This window comes from Sciurus vulgaris, assembly GCF_902686455.1.
Source record: "Sciurus vulgaris genome assembly, chromosome: 8".
Classification (NCBI taxonomy): Eukaryota; Metazoa; Chordata; class Mammalia; order Rodentia; family Sciuridae; genus Sciurus; species Sciurus vulgaris.
Window position 1 is genome coordinate 148798062 of NC_136468.1, and position 20358 is coordinate 148818419.

At 60.6% G+C, this 20358-nt stretch overlaps 1 protein-coding gene across 1 annotated transcript; it reads left to right on the top strand.

Annotated features, from left to right (window-relative positions):
- Nucleotides 1-323: 323 nt before the first annotated feature.
- On the top strand, nucleotides 324-18756 carry BRI3BP (BRI3 binding protein). Its single transcript, XM_079151211.1, has 3 exons — nucleotides 324-639; nucleotides 11536-11638; nucleotides 17948-18756. The coding sequence occupies exons 1-3, from the start codon at nucleotides 427-429 to the stop codon at nucleotides 18376-18378; spliced, it is 747 nt and encodes a 248-aa protein (XP_079007337.1). The 5' UTR covers nucleotides 324-426; the 3' UTR covers nucleotides 18379-18756.
- The last annotated feature ends 1602 nt before the right edge of the window (nucleotides 18757-20358 follow it).

Below are 20358 nucleotides of genomic sequence, written 5' to 3' on the forward strand. Positions count from 1 at the left end.
AAGAGGGTCGAACGAGTGATGTTCCCAGTGCCCAGTGCTTGGCTACCATGATGAAAACCTGGGATACATACATATGCTGCTCACGTGTTCCAATGACTTGCGGCCATCATCCTTATTGGGGCTGTTGCAAGTTTTGCAGACATGGGTTGCTTTCTGCAGTAAAGTGAAAAACACGTTTTTTTTGAAAAAAAAAAAAAACCACAACGAGGAAGGGCCCTGCAGGCGCGAGCCGGCCCGGGAGGCCGTGGGCGGGGCGGCCAGGTGGGCGGGGCGGGCGCGGCGTGGGCGGGGCCGGGCCTGCGCGGGGCGGGGCAGGTGCGCGGCGGCGGCAGAGGCGGGCAGAGGCACGGCGCGCGCCCCAACGCGGTCCCGGCCGGAGCCCGTGCCCGCCTCGCCGCGCTCCGCGACCCCACTCGCCGGCCGAGCATGGGTTCGTGCGCCTCGGGCGGGCCCCGGGCCCGGGCCGGGCTTCTGCTGCTGCTGCTGCTCCTGCTGCTGCTCGGGCTGCTGGCCCCGGGCGCGCAGGGGGCGCGGGGCCGCGGCGGCACCGAGAAGAACAGCTACCGCCGCACGGTCAACACCTTCTCGCAGAGCGTCAGCAGCCTGTTCGGCGAGGACAACGTGCGCGCCGCTCAGAAGGTGGGCGCCGGGTCCGCGCCCGCGGTCACCTTGCCCGGCTGCCGCGCACCTGGCGCCCAGGGCCGGCCTGGGCCGAGCGCGGCCTCCGGTGGCCTGCGGGCCGGGCCCGGAGCGCGGAGGGCCGGCGGCGCCGGCCTGCGGTCGCAGCGCGCGGGGCGGGGGCCGGGGCCGGGCGCGGGCCTCCCCGGGCGCCCCCTCCGCGCCGCGCGTCTCCTTGGACCTTGCCCGAGGGCGCGCGGCGGGGCCTCGCCGGCTGCGCTGACGCCGCCGCGCGCCGGCTCATTCATTCGCCGCGTTTGAATGGGCCCCTGTGAGCCAGGCGCCCTGCCCGCCGCGCCCCGGCCTCCGCGGCACCCGGGGCCTCCCGGGCGCTGCGACGACACCCGGCCGAAGAGGCGGGGAAAGGGGTCCATGCGGCCTCTGTTGCTCCCGCAAGCCGAGCACCTACCGTGCGCGGGGCCTTCCCGCTGGAACCCCGTGTTTGCTTGGAGCTGTCCGGGGCCTGGGGTCCCCAGGGGCCACCCTTCCTACGCCCCGCGCGTCCCCGGAACTGGATGGGAGAGGTGCCCCCATTCTAGGCCTGAGGCCGCCAACCAAATACCGAGAAAGGAGAAGTTACTGGAGACAGTTGCGTGTGGCGGATTCCTTTGCTCGCAGCTGACCCTGAGTTTAGGAGTAGAGAGAAGTTTGGGTTCAAGTTGGTGGCATTACTCTTACAGGATGGTATTAGGCAAGTGGCTTCACCTTTCTTTTTGGTACTGGAGATGGAACCAAGGGGTGCTCTATCACTGAGTTGGGTACATCCGGAACCCCGCATCATTTAAAAAACTTTTAGGCAGGGTCTAAGTTGCCCAGGATGGCCTTAGACTTGGGATGCTCCTGAGCAGCAGGGAACCCTGCTGTGACTCAGCTTCTTAATCTGTTTAATGGGGAGAGTAATGATGCCCCTTCATGAAGAGGTTGTAATTATGAATAGTTGGTACCTTCCTGGCCCAGAATTATAGCTAAGTTGGTATCAGCTCTTGGCATTTCCTCGCCAGGATGCAAATCAACGTTTTCTTAGCCCTCCTGGAGAAATTTAACAGTTCAAAAAATATGTATATATATATTGGTCCTTGAGATGGAGCAGTTAAAGAACATTCAAAACGCAAATCGGGCTCAACCTTCTTATTCGGTGAAACGAAAGGTTCATTTGTGACTCAGACTTAACTTCTTCCTGTCCTGTCCTCTGGGTGTGTGGAAGCCTTTCACAGAGGTTGTGGGGCGGTGACTCCCTACCGGAGGGCGGGCCATTCTGGGGGGAGAACTCTGTAGGTGCCAGGGAGGGGGAAGAGGTGTGGCTGAACACCCAGAGCAAACCTGGGCCCCAGTGTGGCCCAGCCATTTTGAAAGCAGCAGCCATTTGTATGAGGTCAGAAAGAAGTTTGCCCTTTGTGCAGGCTAGGCCCAGGGAACCCTGTGGCTCAGCTGACACTACACGTGAGGATCTAAGGTCAGGCTGAAATTCAGAATATTTAGGAATTTCTGCTTGTGGAGTATCAATAAAACAACTATTGAGGGCCTGGTGGTTGGAGCTTCTGGGGTAACCTGGGTTTTTATTTGATAGAGATGATAATACTAACGAAGTCTGTTAAAAGCTTTAAAATCTGCTTAAAAGTTGCCAGGTGCCTTTTTTTTTTTTTTTTTTTTTTTTTTATTGTACCAGAAATTAAACTCAGGGGCACTTAACCACTGAGCTACGTCCCCAGCCCTTTTTATTTTGAGGGCAGGGTCTCACTAAGTTGCTGAGGCTGGCCTTGAACTTGTGATCCTCACGCCTCAGCCTCAAGTTGCTGCTGGGGTTACAGGTGTGCACTACCCTATCTGACAGTTGCCGATGCTTTTGCAGAGGACCTCATTTAAGTCCTTATCTTTGGTGCTGGAGATTGAAGCCAGGCCCTTGCTTAGCACATGCTCCACGACTGAGCTGCACCCCTGGCCCTCACTGAATTCTTAGAACAGCCCTGTGAGGTAGGTAGGTACTCTTTCCACTTTACAGATGGGGAAACGGGCACAGGGCAGTGGGGGACCGACTTTGGGTCAGGATGGCTGGCAGAGACAGGACTTGGACCCAGGGAAAGTGGGCGTGAAGCTGGGGTACCCTCCCCACTCCTGTCTGTCCTGATCCTTCCCTGTCCCCAGTCTGGGCAGCCTCAGCAGGTGGCTGACCTGACTTATTTTCTGCCAGTGAGTGGAGCCCAGACCCACCAGGCATGGGAGAGGTTGTTTTGTTAATTTTAATGAAAGGGACGCTGGGTCCGCTGGCGACCATAGTTTTCAGCGCGCCTGGGTGTACTATTTACAGCCAGACCTGCTTTGTGGGTTGTGAAGTTTGAGGCTGTTTCGAAAAACACCCCACATTCTGATCGAGGACTCGTGTAAAGTAAACCCACCCTGTTGGGAGCATGGGCCTTGCTGTTCGACAGACCTGGGTTTGGTTGCCAGCCTCTGCCTCGTCCCAGCTCTGTGACCTTGGGCCAGCTGCTCTGTGTCTCTGTGCAAAGGCTGTAAACCGAAGCATCGAGGGCCATGGGTTGGGTGGTCCTGGTGCCGGGCACTGCGTGACTGCTGGACCAACAGGAGGGTTTGCACATGGAAAAGGTTTGTCTGGCAGGAGGTGGCGCATGCTTCAGTCAGTGGAAGGCCCAGTAGACGTGTGTTCCTCCATTTTTTTTTCGAAAAGGGTCAAGGGCTGGGGTGGAACTCGGTGTTAGAGCAAATACCTTCGTCACAGGGTTCAGTCCCCAGCACCCAAGTAAGTCAGTGAATGACGGTTATCAACACCTGGCATTTCCACCTTCCAGAAAGCGGAAATGTCCCAGGTAGCTCTCTGCTGAGCGGGGGTGGACAGAACATGGCCTGTCCACCCAGCTAAATGTGGCTCAGCCTTAAGAAGCGATGGAAGAGCCTCAAGAGCTGTCGGAGAAGCCAGAGGGGACAGGCAGGGCTCCGGAGCCCGTGATTCCGTTCACATGAACCACCCAGAATGGGAAACTCCCCTGGGGCAGAAGGGGCCATTCCCTGCCGGGGACTGGGGAACAGATAAGAGTGGCTGCCGGGCCACATGCTGGGTTTCTTGGAGTCATTGAATCGTACATGTTAAAGTGAGCTGTGCGGTGTGGTGGTGCAGGCCGGTGACCCCAGCTGCCATGGAGCGCAGGCGTGAGGCCAGCCCGCGCAACTTGGCCAGACCCTGTCTCAAAATAAAATCATAAATGAAAAGCGGGCTGCGGTTGTGGCTCAGTGGTAGAGCACTTGCCTGGCACGTGTGAGGCGCTGGGCTCGATCCTCAGCACTGCATAAAAGAAAATAAAAAATAAAGGTATGGTGTCCATCTACAACTAAAAACGTAAGTAAAAGGGGAGGTGCGGGACATGGAGCCCCGTGGCAGCGCACCCTGGTTTCCACCCCTAGTAGCAGAAAGGAAGAGGCTGGGAATGGTGAGTTTCTGGTTGGGTGTGTTACTTTGCAGTTGGTCTGCTACTCTGGTTAGGTCTCTTTTACTGCAGTGTGACAACGCAGAGCATCTGTGTGCGGAGCCCGGGCCAGACCGGACGATCAGCCTGGGGGGTTTCCTGGGTGGCAGTAAGTGACTTGAAAACAGGGATTTCAGAGTGGCAGCCACTGAGGAGGTCAGTGGGGTGGCCTTCGCTTGGGCGGAGCGCGCCCGACGCTGTCCCAAGAGAGGGGCTGTCCTTTCTGCCAGATGAGATGGAGGCCTGGGAAGGGCCACAGTTGGGCAGAGCTGTGACAGAGCCCTGGCAGTGCCCATGCTCGTGACCTCTACAGGATGGAAAGTGACCGAAACGGGGCAGCCCCTGGAGAGAGCTGGCCCTGAATGAGAAGGAGCAGGTTGGGGGAGAGCGTCCCGGGCAAAGGGACAGCAGAGCCCAGGCCCTGCTGTGGAACGGGCTTGGCGAGGGCCAGGCAGGGTGAGCGAGGAGTCCGCCGGGTCACACAGGTCCCGGGTGTGACGAATGAGGCTCCCTGGCACCAGAAAGGCCATGCAAGGGCCCTCGGGAGTGAACCTGAGGAAGAAGAGGCAGGGGTCTAGGTGTCCTGCTTGCAGGTCTGGAGGAAGGAGCACAAGTTCTGCCTGGGTCGATGCCTTGGCAGGCAGGGCTGGGACAGTGGGGAGGCTCGCAGAATGTCCGGACCCCTGGTGCACTGGGGGAAGATACCCCAGCTGATCCGGAGGGGGCGTTTTGAATGCCAACCTGAGAAACTGCTTTCTCCCCCTGGCCCCTTGGCCACAGTCGCATGGAGTATAACTTCAAATAATTGGGAATCTAAAAAGCTTGCTCTTGCCCCATCTCCCTTCTTTCCCAGGGGCTGGGTATGTCCGGATCCCGCTGCCTGTCGTGAGTTTGTGCGTGGCGATGTGCCTGCTGTTTTCCATCTTTTGTCTGACCTAAGTTTTGAAGACCAGATCCCATCAGGGCAGAGGGTGTGGCTCTGTTCTCTTGAAGGACTGTAGACAGCAAAGTGTTTTAAAGGTGTGCCGCGGCTGAGCCCCCTCCTGTGGGTCGCTGTGGGCGGACCCAGCGAGGGTCTTTCTTACCCGCTGGTCTGCGTGCACAAAGACAAGTTCATCTGTAAGTCAGAAGTGGGCTTGTCGAGTTAAAGGTTCTGTGTGTTTTTTAAAGCTTTGCATTAAAATCTAATGGGTTGTTCCAGCCCCTAGAAGTCCCTTGGAGCTCCTCCAAGGTCACCACGCACCCAAGGTCACCACTGTCCCACTGTCCAGCAGGTTCGTTTGATCTGCTGTGGTCCTTCACACACAGTCCCAACCTGCTTTTGTCTTTAACCTTGAGAGAGGTGACTTACGTTGTCCTCTGAACAGCGAGGACTCCTTCCAGACCTCCTCCAGTGAGCTGTGCCCTTAAACTTGAGTTTTGTAATGCACGGGAGAGCCGGTCTGGCTTCAGAGTCCCTGTGTGCTTGCTTTTCCCGGGATTGCCTGTTTTCTTCCCCTCCTCTGTTGAGCACTGGTCTTTGTTTGTAAAGAGGCCGGTATTTCTTTGCTCTTTGCAAGAAAGCCTTTTGAGCAAAGTGACTTGACCCTTCACAGTCCTTTTCCAGCAGGGCAAGGCGTCTGTCGAGGTTGATTGACGCCATGCCCGCAGGGCCCCACGGACTGGAGGGCGCACGCTGCCAGTTGTGCCACCTGTGAAGACACCACAGTCAAGGACATGCTGCCTCTAGGGGAAAATTTAAAACTACTGAAAAGTGTAAAGAACAGAGCCAGGCGCAGCCGGGAAGGCCTCTCCAGGATCACCAGCTGTTCTTATCTCCCTCTGTCCTGTTTCTCTTTCCCCCATAAACACTGATTTTAGTTCTGGCCAAGCCATTAGGAAGGCACCTGGAGACGTCCGTGCTTTCTCCTGCAGAGCCCCAGTGCTGCCGCACCACCTGGAAGCTTCGGTTTGGTATAGTAATGCTTGGTGAAGTGCGGCCCATGCTCCAGTTCCTTTGTAGCTTTAAAAAACAAATAAATGAAAAAAGTGAGCTGGAGGCCCAGGCGGAGGCACACGCCTGTGATCCCAGCAATAGGGAGGCTGAGGCAGGAGGATCGTGGGTTCAAAGCCAGCCTCCGCAATTCAGCCAGGCCTTGAGCAACTTAGCCCGAGCCTGTCTCTGAATAAAAAGTGCTGGGGACGTGGCTCTGTGGTGACAGGCCCCTGGGCTCAGTCCACTCGAGTGTCGCCTTGCATTTGGCTGTCAGGCCTCTGGAGTCTGAGCGCCTGCTCTGCGGGAGGGTCTGTGGGGCATTGGTGTTTTTGAAGAGCACAGAGCAGTTGTCCGGACTGGGGACTGTGGCTTCACTGAGCAGCTAATTTAATTCACCGGAAGCCTGGCGGTCGATAGTGTGTTCACAGCATGATGCAAACATCGCTCCCGAAGGGGCTGGGGAGATAGCTCAGCTGGTAGAGTGCTTGCCTGTCAAGCGCAAGGCCCTGGGTTCGATCCCCAGCACCCGCCAAAAATAAAACCAACAAACATCACCCCCGAAGACCCCCGTGCCCGGAGCAGTCGCTCCTTACGTCCCCTCTGCCCCACCTGGCACCCCCTAACCTGCCGTCCGTTGGTGGATTCTGGCCATCCCATGCAGGCAGGATGGGGTCTGTGGTCCTTCGGACAGCGTCTTTCGCTCCTTCCAGTTTAGCCCCATCAGGACCTCACTTCTGCTTGTGGCACTGTCCCCCCACTGTGGACTTACGGGGCTTTCATTTATTGTGTTACAAACGATGCTCTGAACGTTCATGTACAATTTTGGGGGGGTCTACTGGGATTGAACTCCGGGGCACTCGGCCGCTGGGCCTCACCCCCAGCCCTGTTTTGTATTTTATTAGAGGCAGGGTCTCACTGAGCTGCTTAGTGCCTTGCTTTTGCTGAGGCTGGCTTTGACCTCATGATCCTCCTGCCTCAGCCTCCGGTGCTGCTGGGGTTACAGGGATGCAGCACCTTTCCATGTGGCATGTTTCCAGGATTCTGGGGTGTTTGCCTAGGAGTGTGGTTGCCAAGTTCCACAGTAACCTGCAGTTTACTTTGTGTCCCATCAGCTACATGGGAGGCTCTGCTGTCCCCGTTCTCGCCAACACTTGCTACTGTCTGCCTTTTTGATTCTAGTCCTCCTCGTATAGGGAGGGTTGCCTGTGGTTTGGACAGGCAGGCTGCCTTTTCAAAGGTCCACCGGGCTGGGCACAGGGGTGCACACCTGTAATCTCAGGGGTCAGTGGTGAGCGCCCGTGGTCTCAGTCACCAGTACAAAAAAAAAAAAAAAAAAAAAAGACTGTATTGCCTCCTTGGGGTCAGGCTTGGGGCCAGCGTTCATGGCAAGAGTTCTGCAGCGGTCTGTGTCCTTGGCCTCTCAGGCACAGTGTCCGTCTGTGCCACTGCTCTGCCTGCTGGTGTTGGTCTTGGTCACTGGGTTGAGGCTGGGTAGATCTCCGCCTTTGTGGTTTTCTTTCTCTCTCTTTCCCCCCACAGTACAGGATAATGACCAGGGGCACTTTACACAGTTGCCAAGACTGGCCTTGAACTTGCTCTCCTTCTGGCCTCCTGCGGGGCTGGAATCCCCGGCGTGCGCCGCTGCCCCTGGCCAGCCTGTTTCCGAGTCCTTAGATGCCTGGAAACCTCTGAATCGGAGTCCCACCCCTCTCTGGCCTGCTCGACGGGACGCTTTGACCTGATTTTCCCCAGGGCCAGTTTGCGTGTGCGCGTGTGCCCGGGGTGGAGGGAGATGAGGAGGGGGATGGCGGCTGTCCCCCAGCCCCCAGCGTGGTCCTGGTCTCCCTGCTGCCGGAGGAGGCTGAGGAACCTGGGCGTGTGCGGCCTTGTCTCCTCCCTTGACAGTGACTGGGCCTCCTTTTCTGAGACCTTGGACCTCCAGAGTTTACTCCCCTGACCCCTTGTTTTAACTTCCTGTTCTGAAAATTGTCCAGCTCAGGCAAAGGTAGGGAGGAGAGCAGCGAGCGCCTGGGCACCGTCCCCTGCCCTCCCTGCCTCTCTGGGGACATCAAGCCTCTGGTTGCAATTTTTTTTTTTTTTTTTTTCAGTGCAGTGGATTGAACCCAAGGCCTCGCACCCCAGGGTGGGCAAGTGCTCGGTCACTGTTAGAGCCCCTGTGGGGTTTTTTTTTGTCCTGATAGTATTTTAAATAGTCCAGCACACACTAACTAGATCACCTTAAGCGTTTCCATTGTGTCTTCCACTAACTTTTGTTAGATCTGTCACCGAGATTCCATCGGGACTCAGGACGGTTCACTTTGCCTAACCCAGATCTGTGTCTGACTTCCCTGACTTACGAGGGTTTTTACAAAGTCTCTGAATTAGGAGCCAAGAGAAATCGATGTTTAGCCGATGTGATTTTTTTTAAGTCTTTTGGAATTTCATCTGTGGTGCTGGGGCCTGGCAAGAGCTCTGCCCTGGAGCTGCCCCTCCGGTCCTTTGTCCTTTGAGACGGTTTCTCACCAAGTTGCCCACACTGGCCTTGAGTGTGGCATCCTCCTCCTCAGCTGGCAGCTGGGATCGCAGGTGTGCGCCCGGCTCCTTGGCTGGTCACACGCTCCCGGGGCCTTCCTGTCCTTAGCCCCATACCCTGGGCCAGCAGATCAGAGGCTGACCTGAGTCCAGCCCTTTCAGTCTCCAGACTCCAGGCGTCCCTGTGGCCCCGGGCCCTTGGGTCAGTCTGCTGGCACGGTGCCAGGGATGATGGACGGGTGGCTGGGAAGCAGAACCACACTTCTCGGGCTCGGAAGCTGGAACCCAGGTCCAGGTGTGGCAGGCTCGCTTCCCCCAGCCCCTCGTGGGCTCCTGCAGAGGGCGTCTTCTCGCATCTGCCTGGGAGCCCCTCTGTCCTCATCTCTGCGTGAGGACACCAGTCCTTCTAGATGCGGCCACTCCAGTGCTCAGCTTACCTCGGTCCTCTCTGTAAAGTCCCGTCTCCCAGTGGTCACCTGGGGTGCTGGGGTCAGGGATTCAACATCTGAGTTGGGGGGCACAGGCGAGGGCTTTCCGTTCCCCACGGCACACCCGAGTTCATCCAGACCAGGTGGGCCCAAGCGTCTGTGCCCTGCGGGAGGGACATTGAGTCCTGAACGCCACCAGATGGGCGTTCTCCGCCCACTCTGTCCTCCCCTGCCCTGCCCTGCCCTGCCCCTGCCCCGCCGCGGGAGAGCATGGGGTGCTTCTCGCCCCTGGGAAAGAACCTCTGGCCTGCATCCACCTTCCCGGTGCTGCCAGGTGCTCCTTGGACACACCTGCTCCTCAGGTGTGTCAGGTTTCAGAACCCCTGGGCGCTGGCTCGTGTTACTCAGGAGGTGGGTCCCTGGGTCGTGGGCGCCAGGCGGGTCCTGCCTGTCATGCGGCCGCGTGGATCTGTTGGGGACCACCCAGGCTGGGCCTTTGCAGGATCTGTGTTGCGTCCTTCCGGCCCCGTTTTCCAGCTGGGAAAACTGAGGCCCAGCAAGGCTGATGGTGTGAGTGGCGAAGCCTTTGCCCCTGAAGTGCCTGCTGCTGGGCAGTGGGTCCCGCGGGAGCTCTGCCTCCCTGCCGCACGACAGCCTCGTCCCCCTGCATTTGAACGAGTCTGAACGTTGCCCCGAGGACAAGCGGGGGCCATGCACTGGAGCCTTAGGGCAGGTGACCGCGCCCTGTCTGCAGAGTGGACTGCTCGGCCCCTCGGCGGAAGGACAGGGCCCTGGGTGGTGCTGCTGCTGGGGAGCCTGCGACGCCATCTCGGCGACGGAGGTCAGCGCGGAGGCAGGGCTGTAGGGTCCACTCCCTGGAATGGGCAGGGCAGGGCAGTCCCGCCCAGGGGCCGCAGAGTAGAGGCCATCTGGGTTCGGCAGCGGCGGGTTGCTGCCGAGTCCTCAGGCTACGCGCGCGGTGGCTGTGCCGCCTGGTGCCTTCCTCAGCTGCAGGGTGGTGCCCTTTACGGACATGGCGGTGGTGTGTGCGGTACATCCACTCAGCTCTTTGAAAAGGATCGTGAGGAGCCCAGTGCCAGTCATCTCCCTGGGCAGGGTGCGTGTCCCTCTCCCCAGGCCTGGCTCTCCCTGCTCTGCGTGGTGTCTGTTCCTGAGCACCAGTTCGGGGCCTGTGTGCGCCCAGCCTGGGTCCCCGTGGCCTGGCTCTGCCGAGGGGGGACGGCTCCTCGTCGTGGCTGCGGGCAGCAGAGTTCCGCGGCTGAGTGGGCTCCCTCGCCCTGGGCCCGCTCCGCCGTCCCCGTGAGCTGGGGTTTGTGTTCCTCAGCGTTCTCCAGAGGCACCCAGTGGTAGGGGACCTGCCAGTGGATTTCTTAGGTCAGCTGCCCCAGTCAGAGGCCCGGTAGACTCACAAGGGCCATCTGGTGGCAGGAGAGCCTGGAAGACCAGCAGCTGCCCAGTCCTGGAAGCTGGACGCCTTGGGGCAGGAGGGGCCTATGGTGCAGCCCCAGGCTGAGGGGAGGCCTGGGAGCTCCCGGGAGTGGCAGGTGCCAGTCTAGGTTCAAAACCTGAAGAACCTGGAGGCCCATGTCCATGGGCAGCAACCGAAAGCATATGCGCTTGGTAGGGGCCAGCGGCTGTCGTGGGGCAGCCTGGCTCCCTGGGCCCTGCCCTGGAGCATCCGTGCCGAGGGTGTGGGGATCAGTGGGTGCAGCCGGCTTCCGGGAGGCCCTGATGCTGCTGTCCCTGCGCTGGCCCTGAGGACCACATGGGGTGTCTGGCAGGCCCCTCGTCCCGCTCCTGGTTCTGGCTCAGGCAGGTGCTGGGCTGGCGGTCTCGGGGGCGGCACCCCTCTGGCGCGCTCCCGTGATCTCAGGGTCGTGTTTGTGTTGGGGCAAGTGTGTGTGTGGTGGCCCCTTCTGTTGCTCCAGGGGCGGTGTCTCCTGATACCCGGTTCGCACGCCAGAGGACTCACGCCTGTGCCGTTTGGCGCCTTTTGGTTGACTCAGTGGAGCACAAATGTCTTCACCGATTTTAGGACACAGTCATTTCCGAAGAGACCTTAGCCAGTGTGGCGGCGCACCCCTGCCACCCCAGTCTCTTGGAGGCTGAGGCAGGAGGACGCCACGCTGAGGCTTGGAGAGACCGTCTCAGAATAAAAGGGCTCTGGTATGGCTCAGTGGCAGCACGCCTGGGTGGCGGCCCAGGACCAAAAGAACAAGACCCTCTTGAGCCCTTGGCCCTCACCCCGCTGCCCGCTGCCCCTGACAGGAGCCGCGTGCTGCCAGATTGTGCTCAGGGTTGACCTGCCCGCTCCTGCGAGCTCATCCTGTGTCACCTCCGGAGCTCAGGGCTCACTGCGCGAGCAGGTCAGGAGGGCGGTGGCGCTGTGGCCAGCTTCATGGTGACCCTTTCCTTGTTTCTGCAGTTTCTGACCAGGCTGACCGAGAGGTTCGTGCTGGGGGTGGACATGTTCGTGGAGACCTTGTGGAAAGTCTGGACGGAGCTCCTGGACGTCCTGGGACTTGACGGTAGGTGTGGGACACCGGCGGGTGCTGGTGGGCGTGGTGCCTGGGGAGGCCGAGGGTGGAGCACCGCGTTGAGTGGCGGGGGCCGTCCTCCAGGCACCTGTGGGCCGGGGAGCAGGGGCCGTGCTGTCCTGGGAGTTCCTGGGCAAATCACGGGTCCTGGTTTATTAGGACCCAATGAAAATAAGAAGCTAGTCATTTGGGGAGGGGCTTCCATGGAGAATCAGGTGCTCGAGGATCTGGGGAGGCCTGCGGGGTCGTGCGGGACCCCAGGGGCGAAGCCGTGGCGGGCGTTGGGGACCAGGAGGCCACCACACCCCACAGCTCCTAGGTGTGCTCGCTGCGGAAGGGGCCGGGCAGCCAGGGCCCTGCTGCCGCGTCGGCGGGACAGGGCAGGTGCCTGTCAGTCGCCCTGAGCCAGGCAGAGGTCGGGCGCCTCCCGCCCTGGCTGCCCTGTGGCAGGGGTTTCAGGACTAGGCTTGGCAGGTGGTGAGGGGCCTCTCCATGTCTGGCCATCCCGCCCTGTGTCCTCCTTCCTGGGTGACTGTCCACCTGTCCCCAGGGTGCGGTGGGTGGCAAAGCCTTCAGTGTTCACCTGGGGGCTTCAGGAACTGACCTGGGCACGGTCCACCGCGAGCCGGCTTTTATGACCCCTGTCCTGTCGGGGTTCTTCCGTGGCGCCCCCTGCTTCAGCATGAAGCCACTGTCCAGCCGTGGCCGGCGGGCCTGCGGTGTGCCAGACTCTGCTGCCGCTCGCGGGGTCGAGGCCCCTGCCCTTGGCCTGTCCGGAGTGAGGCCCGGTGTGGGCGCTGTCCCCACCTCTGCCCCCAGGGTCCTGCTGTGGCCTCTCACTGTCCCCAGGAAGTCCACAGGTGCCCTGGTGTCAGGGTCTCCCAGACGCCTGCAGGATGGCTGAGTGCGAGGATGGCAGGACGGCAGGCAGAATCCACAGAGGGAGAGGGGCCGGGAGGCCCAGCCCGGCCCAGACGCCAGCTTCTGGAGCCCATGGACTCACGCGGGACACGCCTCGAACCGTCAGGAGATGTGCAGCCTGTGGCCTGTGGAGCTGGAGTCTGCACCGGGGGCTGGTCGCGTGGACACCAGCTGCCTGACACGGACCCCAAGGCCAGTCCCAGGGCAGGCAGGCTGGTTGGCTTTCGTCGCTGGGACCGGACACCCGACGAGCGGCTTATAGGGGGAAAGGCCTGTTTGGGGCTTGGGGTTTTGGAAGTGCAGTGGGTGGTGGGCCGCGTCCTTTGCTCTGGGCGCTGGTGGGGCCGCACACCATGGTGGACCGGCGGCGGGGAAGCTGCCCCCTTCGAGGGACCCCAGTGGCCCACTGCCCAGCCTCGCCCCGCTTGCCTGTGATCACCGCCCACTTAGCCCGTTCGGACTAGGCGGGTCAGTTACAGCTCTCGCACTCGGTCTGTCTCGCCTCCCGCGATGGCAGGAGCTTTTGGGGCACCGCACACGCACCCCACCACACGGTGTTGGCTGTGGCTGCGCTGGCGTGCCCGCAGCCGGCCTTTCTTCCGCTGCACCCCGCTGGCTCCGTGCCTGGCACAGAGAGGCCTCCTTTTTATGCCGAGGGCAGGAAGACTGGGCTTGTGGCCTTGCCCGTCGCGGGGTTGCCTGTGTCCTGAGGAGCCGGCCTCCCGTGGGAACAGGTCTGTGCAGATGGATCCAGCTCAGGGAATTCACCAGGATGTGCGCGGCCCTCGCCGTTGTGACTGTCGGCCTTCGAAGAAGCGGGAAGTTTAGGCGCAGATATCCAGGGAAGAAGAGCGGGGAGGCAGGGAGGCCCCCTGAGACCCGGGGAGCTCGCAGAGCCCGGTACGCACGGTCCTCCAAGTCCTCAGGCAGCCCGGACACCTCCCTACAGGTCACAGGCCGCGGCCTGAGCGGAGCCTCGTCCGGAGCGGCTCAGGGCCGGTCACACTCTGTCGCCAGTCCGTGGCCGGGAGCCCGTTCCCAGCCTCATGGAATCATGGAAGGCCGTCTCTGAAAGGCCTCAGAGGAAGCCAGGAAGCTGCCTCGCTGAGCAGCGACTCAGCAGCAGCAGGGCCCCTGAGGACGCCGTGCAGCCCTCCCGGGACCTGGCTGGGCCCACACGGTCCCCGGACGCGCAATCCCGTGCAACTCGGCGACCCTGCCTGGAGGTTAGACGCTCAGTCTCCCTTCCCTGGCCGGGAGCCCTGGAGACAAACCCGATTGCAAGACATTGCATGTGGCTTGGTCGCAAAACTGCAGCACAGGAGCGCGCCCCTGGCCACGCGGGAGGGACAAAATAGTCGTCGATGGCACTGCAAGCCACTTGTTCCCCGTGAGCAGCCGGCACGCCCAGCGGGAGGAGGCTGGCTTTGGGGTCGGACTCGCCCTTCCTGCTAGACAAGAACCTCAGCATCTGGAGGCCCTGACAGCGTGTCCCAGGCTTGGAGTCCCGTGTGCAAAGAGCTTCGCTGGAGGCTGCGGGCTGAAGGTGGATGTGCTGGACCAAGGGCCTCTGGGCAAGGCTGCCAATCCCCTCCTCGTTCGTCAGGGCGGTGGTTCAAATAGAGGCCGGGCAGCCCAGAAGTCCACACATGGCATCCGCTTTCCCAGTCGGTGGCGTGTCTGTGATCCTCGCGACGCTGGAGGCTGAGGCAGGAGGATCACAAGTTCCAGGCTGGCCTCAACAACTTAGCAAGACCCTGTCTCAAATTAAAAAATAGAAAGGGCTGCTGCGTAGTGGGTTCCATCCAGAACGTTCTGATTAGTAAAGAATAAAAGAGAAAAGGAGTGAAATTGACTTTGAGAAGGTGTTTTCGTTGATGGAACCAAAACATTGTCTCCTGAGCTTGTAGTCGGCGTGGAGGCTGCTGGTGCGGCACCCGCGGTCTTCAGGGGTAGGCTGAGCGTCCCTGCACTGAGCGCTCAAAGGCACGTGTTCTGGAATTGGGCCGCCTTTTCTCCTTCCTTTGAAGCCTCGGGGGTGGGACCCAGGCCCCTCGCCTGCGAAGCACACGCTCCACTACCGAGCTGCACCCCGGCCCCATCAGAAACGTGCTGATCACCAGTCGGACTCTGGAAACGTCTCAGATTGTGGGACGTTGTAGGTTTAGAATGGGGGGACAAGGGATGCGCAGCTGGGTAAAATCCACGCACCCGTTCTAAAACCTGAAAACCCTGAAGTCTAACCCACTCTGGCCCCAGGCACCTAGGACGGGGTGCCCAGCCCCTGCCAGGCCTTGGAAGTCTGGTCTGGATTGGAGGCACAGCTCAGGGAAGGGGGCGTGGACGGGCACACACTGGGGCGGGGGAGCCACGGGAAGGTGCAGGCCGGGCAGCTCTGGTGGTGCTGCCCAGGATGGCCAGCAAGCACAGACACTGGAGAGACCAGCAACGGGTCCGCCCTGCCCCAGAGGGACCCTCCTGCCGATAGCATCAGCTCAGACCTCCGTCCTCCACACTGTGCACACTGTGGAGAGCCGGCCTCCGTTGCCTTGGTTATGGCAGCCCTGGGAATCCAGTCCAGTACCCGTGTGCTCTGAGGCTGGGCCGGATGTCTTCCTGTTCTGTTTGTGGTTTGGAGGACCTGGGAGTGAGGTGGCCTCTTTTTTTTATGTTTTGGTACCAAGGATTGAACTCAGGGGTGCTTAACCACTGAGCCACCTCCTCAGCCCTTTTTAATATTCTATTTAGGGACAGGGTCTCCCTGAGCTGCTTAGGGCCTCGCTAAGTTGCTGAGGCTGGCTTTGAACTCTTGATCCTCCTGCCCCAGCCTCCCGAGCAGCTGGGATCACAGGCATAGCCACCGTGCCCAGTGTGAGGTGTCCCTTGGTTGAAATGACTGTTCCTGCTGAAGCTTGGGGGTGTGGAGGACGGGGTGGCCGCAGGTCCCGTGGGGGGTGCTGGGCAGGCCTCTGCCACCGAGCCACACCCTGACCTCTGTGGGTGTCGATCCCACTGGTCACCTGCCGGAGCCCTTGGTAGCATGAAGGCAGGTGACCTGGCTAGGGACCTGTTTGGGCCAGTGGCCACCCTGAGGGGCTCTGGGAGGGTCCCTGAGCCCCTCCCAAAGACTCGCTCCCTTTCCCAGCAGCATCGCTGGGTTTCACACGTACTTCCGTCATTTTTTGCATCGGCGACACGTTCACATGATACTCCGGGCGTTTGGCCTGACCGTCCTGTGAACATGGGCTCCACCTGGCCCCGGCCTTTTCCTGGCCTCACACTCGGGGCGGGTGGAGGCCCGGGCTCTTCTCGCCGCGGTGACACAGATCTGCAGGGTGCAGAGGGCGGCTGCCCTTCTCTCTGTGGCTTGTGCGTGGAAACGGCTGCCTTCACCTGGAGTCTTAGTCCCGGGGGTGACGTGAGCTCCCCTTGGCGGGGGGCTTACCGCTTCTTGCCTGTGGATCTGGAGGCTGGGCAGGTGGTGTCCGGCGAGGCCCCTCTGTCTTCGCCTGGGGATGGGCAGCTCCCTGGGCCTCTCCCGTGGGACACCAGCCCCGTCGTGCTGGTCACCTGCTGAGCCCCCTGTCGCCATCACGCTGGGGTCAGGACTTCAGCGTGGAACTTGGAGGGGACGTGGACACCCAGACCCCAGTCCCCGCAACGGCTCCTGGTTCCTGGAGAATGAGCGGATCGCAGCGAAGCTCAAACGCTGCCGTAGGTCGGTGGGCGGTGCCCCCTGAGCAGAGGCTCCCGGGCGGGCGGGCGCCCTGGAGCACAGTGGCCTCTCCTGCGGGCCTAGGTGTGCAAGCCCGTCCCGTGTCACCCAGGAAGCCGCAGAGGCGGCCCTGTGGTTTTCGGGGGTCCTGGCAGCCCCCATGTTGAGTCGGGCTGCTGCTTGCGGGGGGGGGGGGGTCCTGGGCGCCGAGTTCCGGGCTGGGAGACGCTGGTCCTGCAGATGCGTCAGGGCTCGGTGGGAAGACTGACCCAGAGAGACCAGCCGAGTGTCCCGGGCAGGGGACACCTGGGCAGAGGGGGCTAGCGCAGGGCTGCGTGGGTCCGGCTGCCAGGAGGACGCAGCTGTAGATGTTTTCCTGGGTGACGGGGAACTTGGAACCATACTCGGGGTTACCTGGGCTTGGTGGCCTGTGGGGTCCGGTGTCTTTATTCTTGAAAGGTGCGTGGTGGGACTTGGGGTCTGCATCTTGCGGGTGCTTCAACCTGGAAGAAGGTGTGTGCGTGTGGAAAGCCAGATGCATCCGATTTTAATGACTGTTTAACCAGGTGGTCTCGGTAGCAATATTTATTTTGCTTTTCTTTCAACTTTCTGGGGTTTTTTTGTTTTTGTTTTGCAGAGCTGGGGACTGAACCCAGGGCCTCGTGCTTGCGAGGCAAACACTTTACCAACTGAGCTACATCCCCAGCCTCAACTTTGTTTGAGTTGGGCACACAAGAGACACCACTCCTCCATTTCACTCCCCACCCCTACCCTGGGGATGGAACCCAGGGTCTCCCACGTGCTAGACACACCTAGACCAGTACTCAGCCACTGAGCCCCTCCCCAGCCCTCCTCTCCATTCCTACCATGAAACTCCATGTGAGAATAATAGATCCAGAGCAACAGAGGCTTGAATAACAGTGGCTTAGTCAAGACGGGGCTGATTGCCATCTTGTGTGTGACGTTCAGCGAGGTGGTTAGGCTGGTGTGATGGCTCTGCTCCACCTCAGGCCCAACACACCTATTTTTTTGTCCCTTCCATAGGCAACGCCCCTTTCTTCCTGGACCAAGATGGCTGCTGCAGCTCTAGTCATTGCGTCCACATTCCAGCAGGTAGAAAGAGGAGGTGGTAACGGGCACATTCCCGCTCCTTTTGTAGATAACTCCTTGAAGCTACTGCCAAACGTTTCCACTTACCTCTCTTTAGCAAAAAATTTAAGTTATGTAAGTGTGAGGAAGGCTGGGAAATTTCTTTATGATAGGCAACTATGCACCCAGCCTGAAATTGAGCATTATTTGCCGTGGAAATTGGAGGATGGTTCGGGGAGTCTGCCCCACTGTTCAGAGGCATTTTAATACTGTTTCCCTTATTTTTTTCTTTTTTTCAGTGCTGGGGATGGAACCCAGGGCCTCATCCGCGCTAGGCAGACGCTCTACCACCGAGCGACTCTGCCAGCCTGGAGGGGGCTTTAAGCTCGTACCACGCAGGCTGTCTCAGGGCTGCCGTGTCCCCTCGCCGGGCTCGGTGTGAAGGCCGGGGTGCGACCTGACTTAGTCTGGCTGGCCGCAGAGGCCTGTGAAGCCCGGTCCCCGAGCTGAGCTGCCCCAGCCCGCGTGGCCCCCGGCCCGGGAGTGACCAGCCTGTCCTCTGCTCTGTCCCGCAGTCTCCAACCTGTCGCAGTACTTCAGCCCGGCCGCGGTGGCCAGCAGCCCGGCCCGAGCCCTGCTGCTGGTGGGTGTCGTCCTCCTGGCCTACTGGTTCCTGTCGCTGACCTTGGGCTTCACCTTCAGCGTCCTGCACCTGGTCTTCGGCCGCTGCTTCTGGGTCGTGCGGGTGGTGCTCTTCGCCATGTCCTGCGTCTACGTGCTGCACAGGCACGAAGGCGAGCCCGAGGGCGCCGTCCTGCCGCTCTGCTTCGTGGTGGCCGTCTACTTCATGACCGGGCCCATGGGCTTCCACTGGCGCAGCGGCCCGGGCGGCCCGGGCGGCCCCGGCGTGGAGGAGAAGCTGGAGCACCTGGAGAGCCAGGTCAGACTGCTCAACGTCCGCCTGAACAGGGTCCTGGAGAGCCTGGACCGCTCCAAGGACAAATGAAGGTCCGCTGGCCGGCTGGGTCCACCGGTCAGGAAACAGAGAGGAAGGAGGAGACCACGCACACCAGCCCCCAAGCCACCTCAATAAACAGCACCCGGCAGGACAGCGGCGCGTGGCGAGGCCTTTCTACCCGCGCCGACCCGGACCCGTTCCAGAAGGACCCCAGGTGGCGTGTAGAGCCACACGCCTGTGTCGTTCGTAGAGGAGATATTTTTTAAACCCAGGTGTAACCACACTAGCTGTACAGTACGCGGTCTCTGTGCATAGACCGCAAAGTTAATTTTCCAAGCATTTAAATACATCTTTCGTAGGGCATAGGGAGGAGAGCCTGGTCAGGTTCCGCGGGACTCGACAGGGAGGGGAGCGTGCCCAGTGGCCGTCCTCGTAGGCCGAGCCCTGAGCTGCACTGCCGTGCCCAGGCCAGGGCTCAGCCTCTCGGACCCGCGGGGGCCCTGGTGCCCGTGTCCGTTGCATTTCCGAAAGAGGAGTCCCGGGTCTCCCTCCCTTGACTTTGAGGATTTTGGCCTCAGCAGCTCTGGAGGGAGGGCCCAGCTGAGGAGCGTCCCTGGGATTCTGGCCGAGCCACGGGCTGTTCAGGAGCATGGCTGCCCGGCCAGGCCCGTGTGGAAGGCTGTCGGCAGAGGGCGTCTCGCTCACTGACTCGGGTCCTTGGTGGAAGGTGGACATGGCTGTCCCTCCTTGGGGTCCACTCCGCTTGTCCACGTTCTCGGGAAGAAAGAGCCGTGGTGGGATCGGCACCGATTCTCCTGAAACCTTCTCGACCCCCGTGTCAGGTGCTTGTTGTGCAGAATTCGCCGCGTCCTCGTCTTGGGTGGTCTCTGGGGGCAGAGCCGAATGGATGCCGCAGGTGGATGCCAGTGGAGTCCTGGGCCAGGCCGTACGACCTTCACAGGACGAGGCTCTGAAGGCTGTGGGGTCACCACTGCAACCGCGTCCCCAGCGCCCAGTCGGCCCTGCGCAGGGCTTGGTGGAGGAGCCCCCATCTGACTGCACAGGGCCCGGGCCTGCAGGTGCCTGCTGGGAGCACACTAGCTCCTGCCGACTCCTGCAGGTGCCCGGGACCGGGCGCAGGTGTTGAGGGGTGTATCCTAAGCGTGCGCGTCTCCAGACCCGGACTCCCCAGCTTTCCTGGACCCTTCCCTGTTCTCCGGGGTTTGCTTGGGCACATCTGCACTCGTGGGCATGTGAACACAACCTGAGTGGACGCCATCCCAGGCTTGTCACTCAGGTGCTGTCGGTGAGCCTGGTTTTAGCCCACGGTACAAATACGGTCCTGGAGGCCACAGTCGGCCTCTGGCCGCGCCAGGATGATACCAAAAGATGGCTTTGCCAGCGCCGGCCAGTGGGGATTTGGTGTTCTGTGCACCAAGCTGACGGTTCCTGCCCTGCTGGGGCTCCACTGACCCTAAGTCATCGTGAGATGCCCGGGCTGCCCCTGTCCTGGGGTAACACCCACTCCGACCTCCGCCTGCCCTCCTGGCAAGCGTGGAGAGATCGGCACCCGGTGCCGGCAGATCAGGCTGCAAACCTCAGCTGAAAATCGCTATGGAAAACACACCATTTTTCCTACCTGGCCCCTGTAGCTTGGAAGCCAGTTTTATAGTTTGGTCACTCACGCAGAGGGCACCTTCCTTTTTAATGGAAAACTACCCATCAGCGTCACTTCAGGGTCCAGCGTTATTTGGAATTCTGATAGAAACCCGAGACGGTAGGTTTGAGGTTTGGGTTTGGGTTTTGGTGCTGGGGTGGAACCAGGGCCTGGCATCTGGCTGGGTGAGTGCTCTACCACTGAGCCCCAGCCCAGCCCAGCCCAGGTTTGAACGTTTCTGAATGGTTTTAAGTGCGTAAGGTTTACTTTTTTGGGTCCAGTCTTTTCTTGTTTGTTTGGTGCGGAGGATTCAACCCAGGGGTGCTCCGCCACTCAGCCCCGGCCCCAGCCCTTTTTCTTTTTTCTTTTGA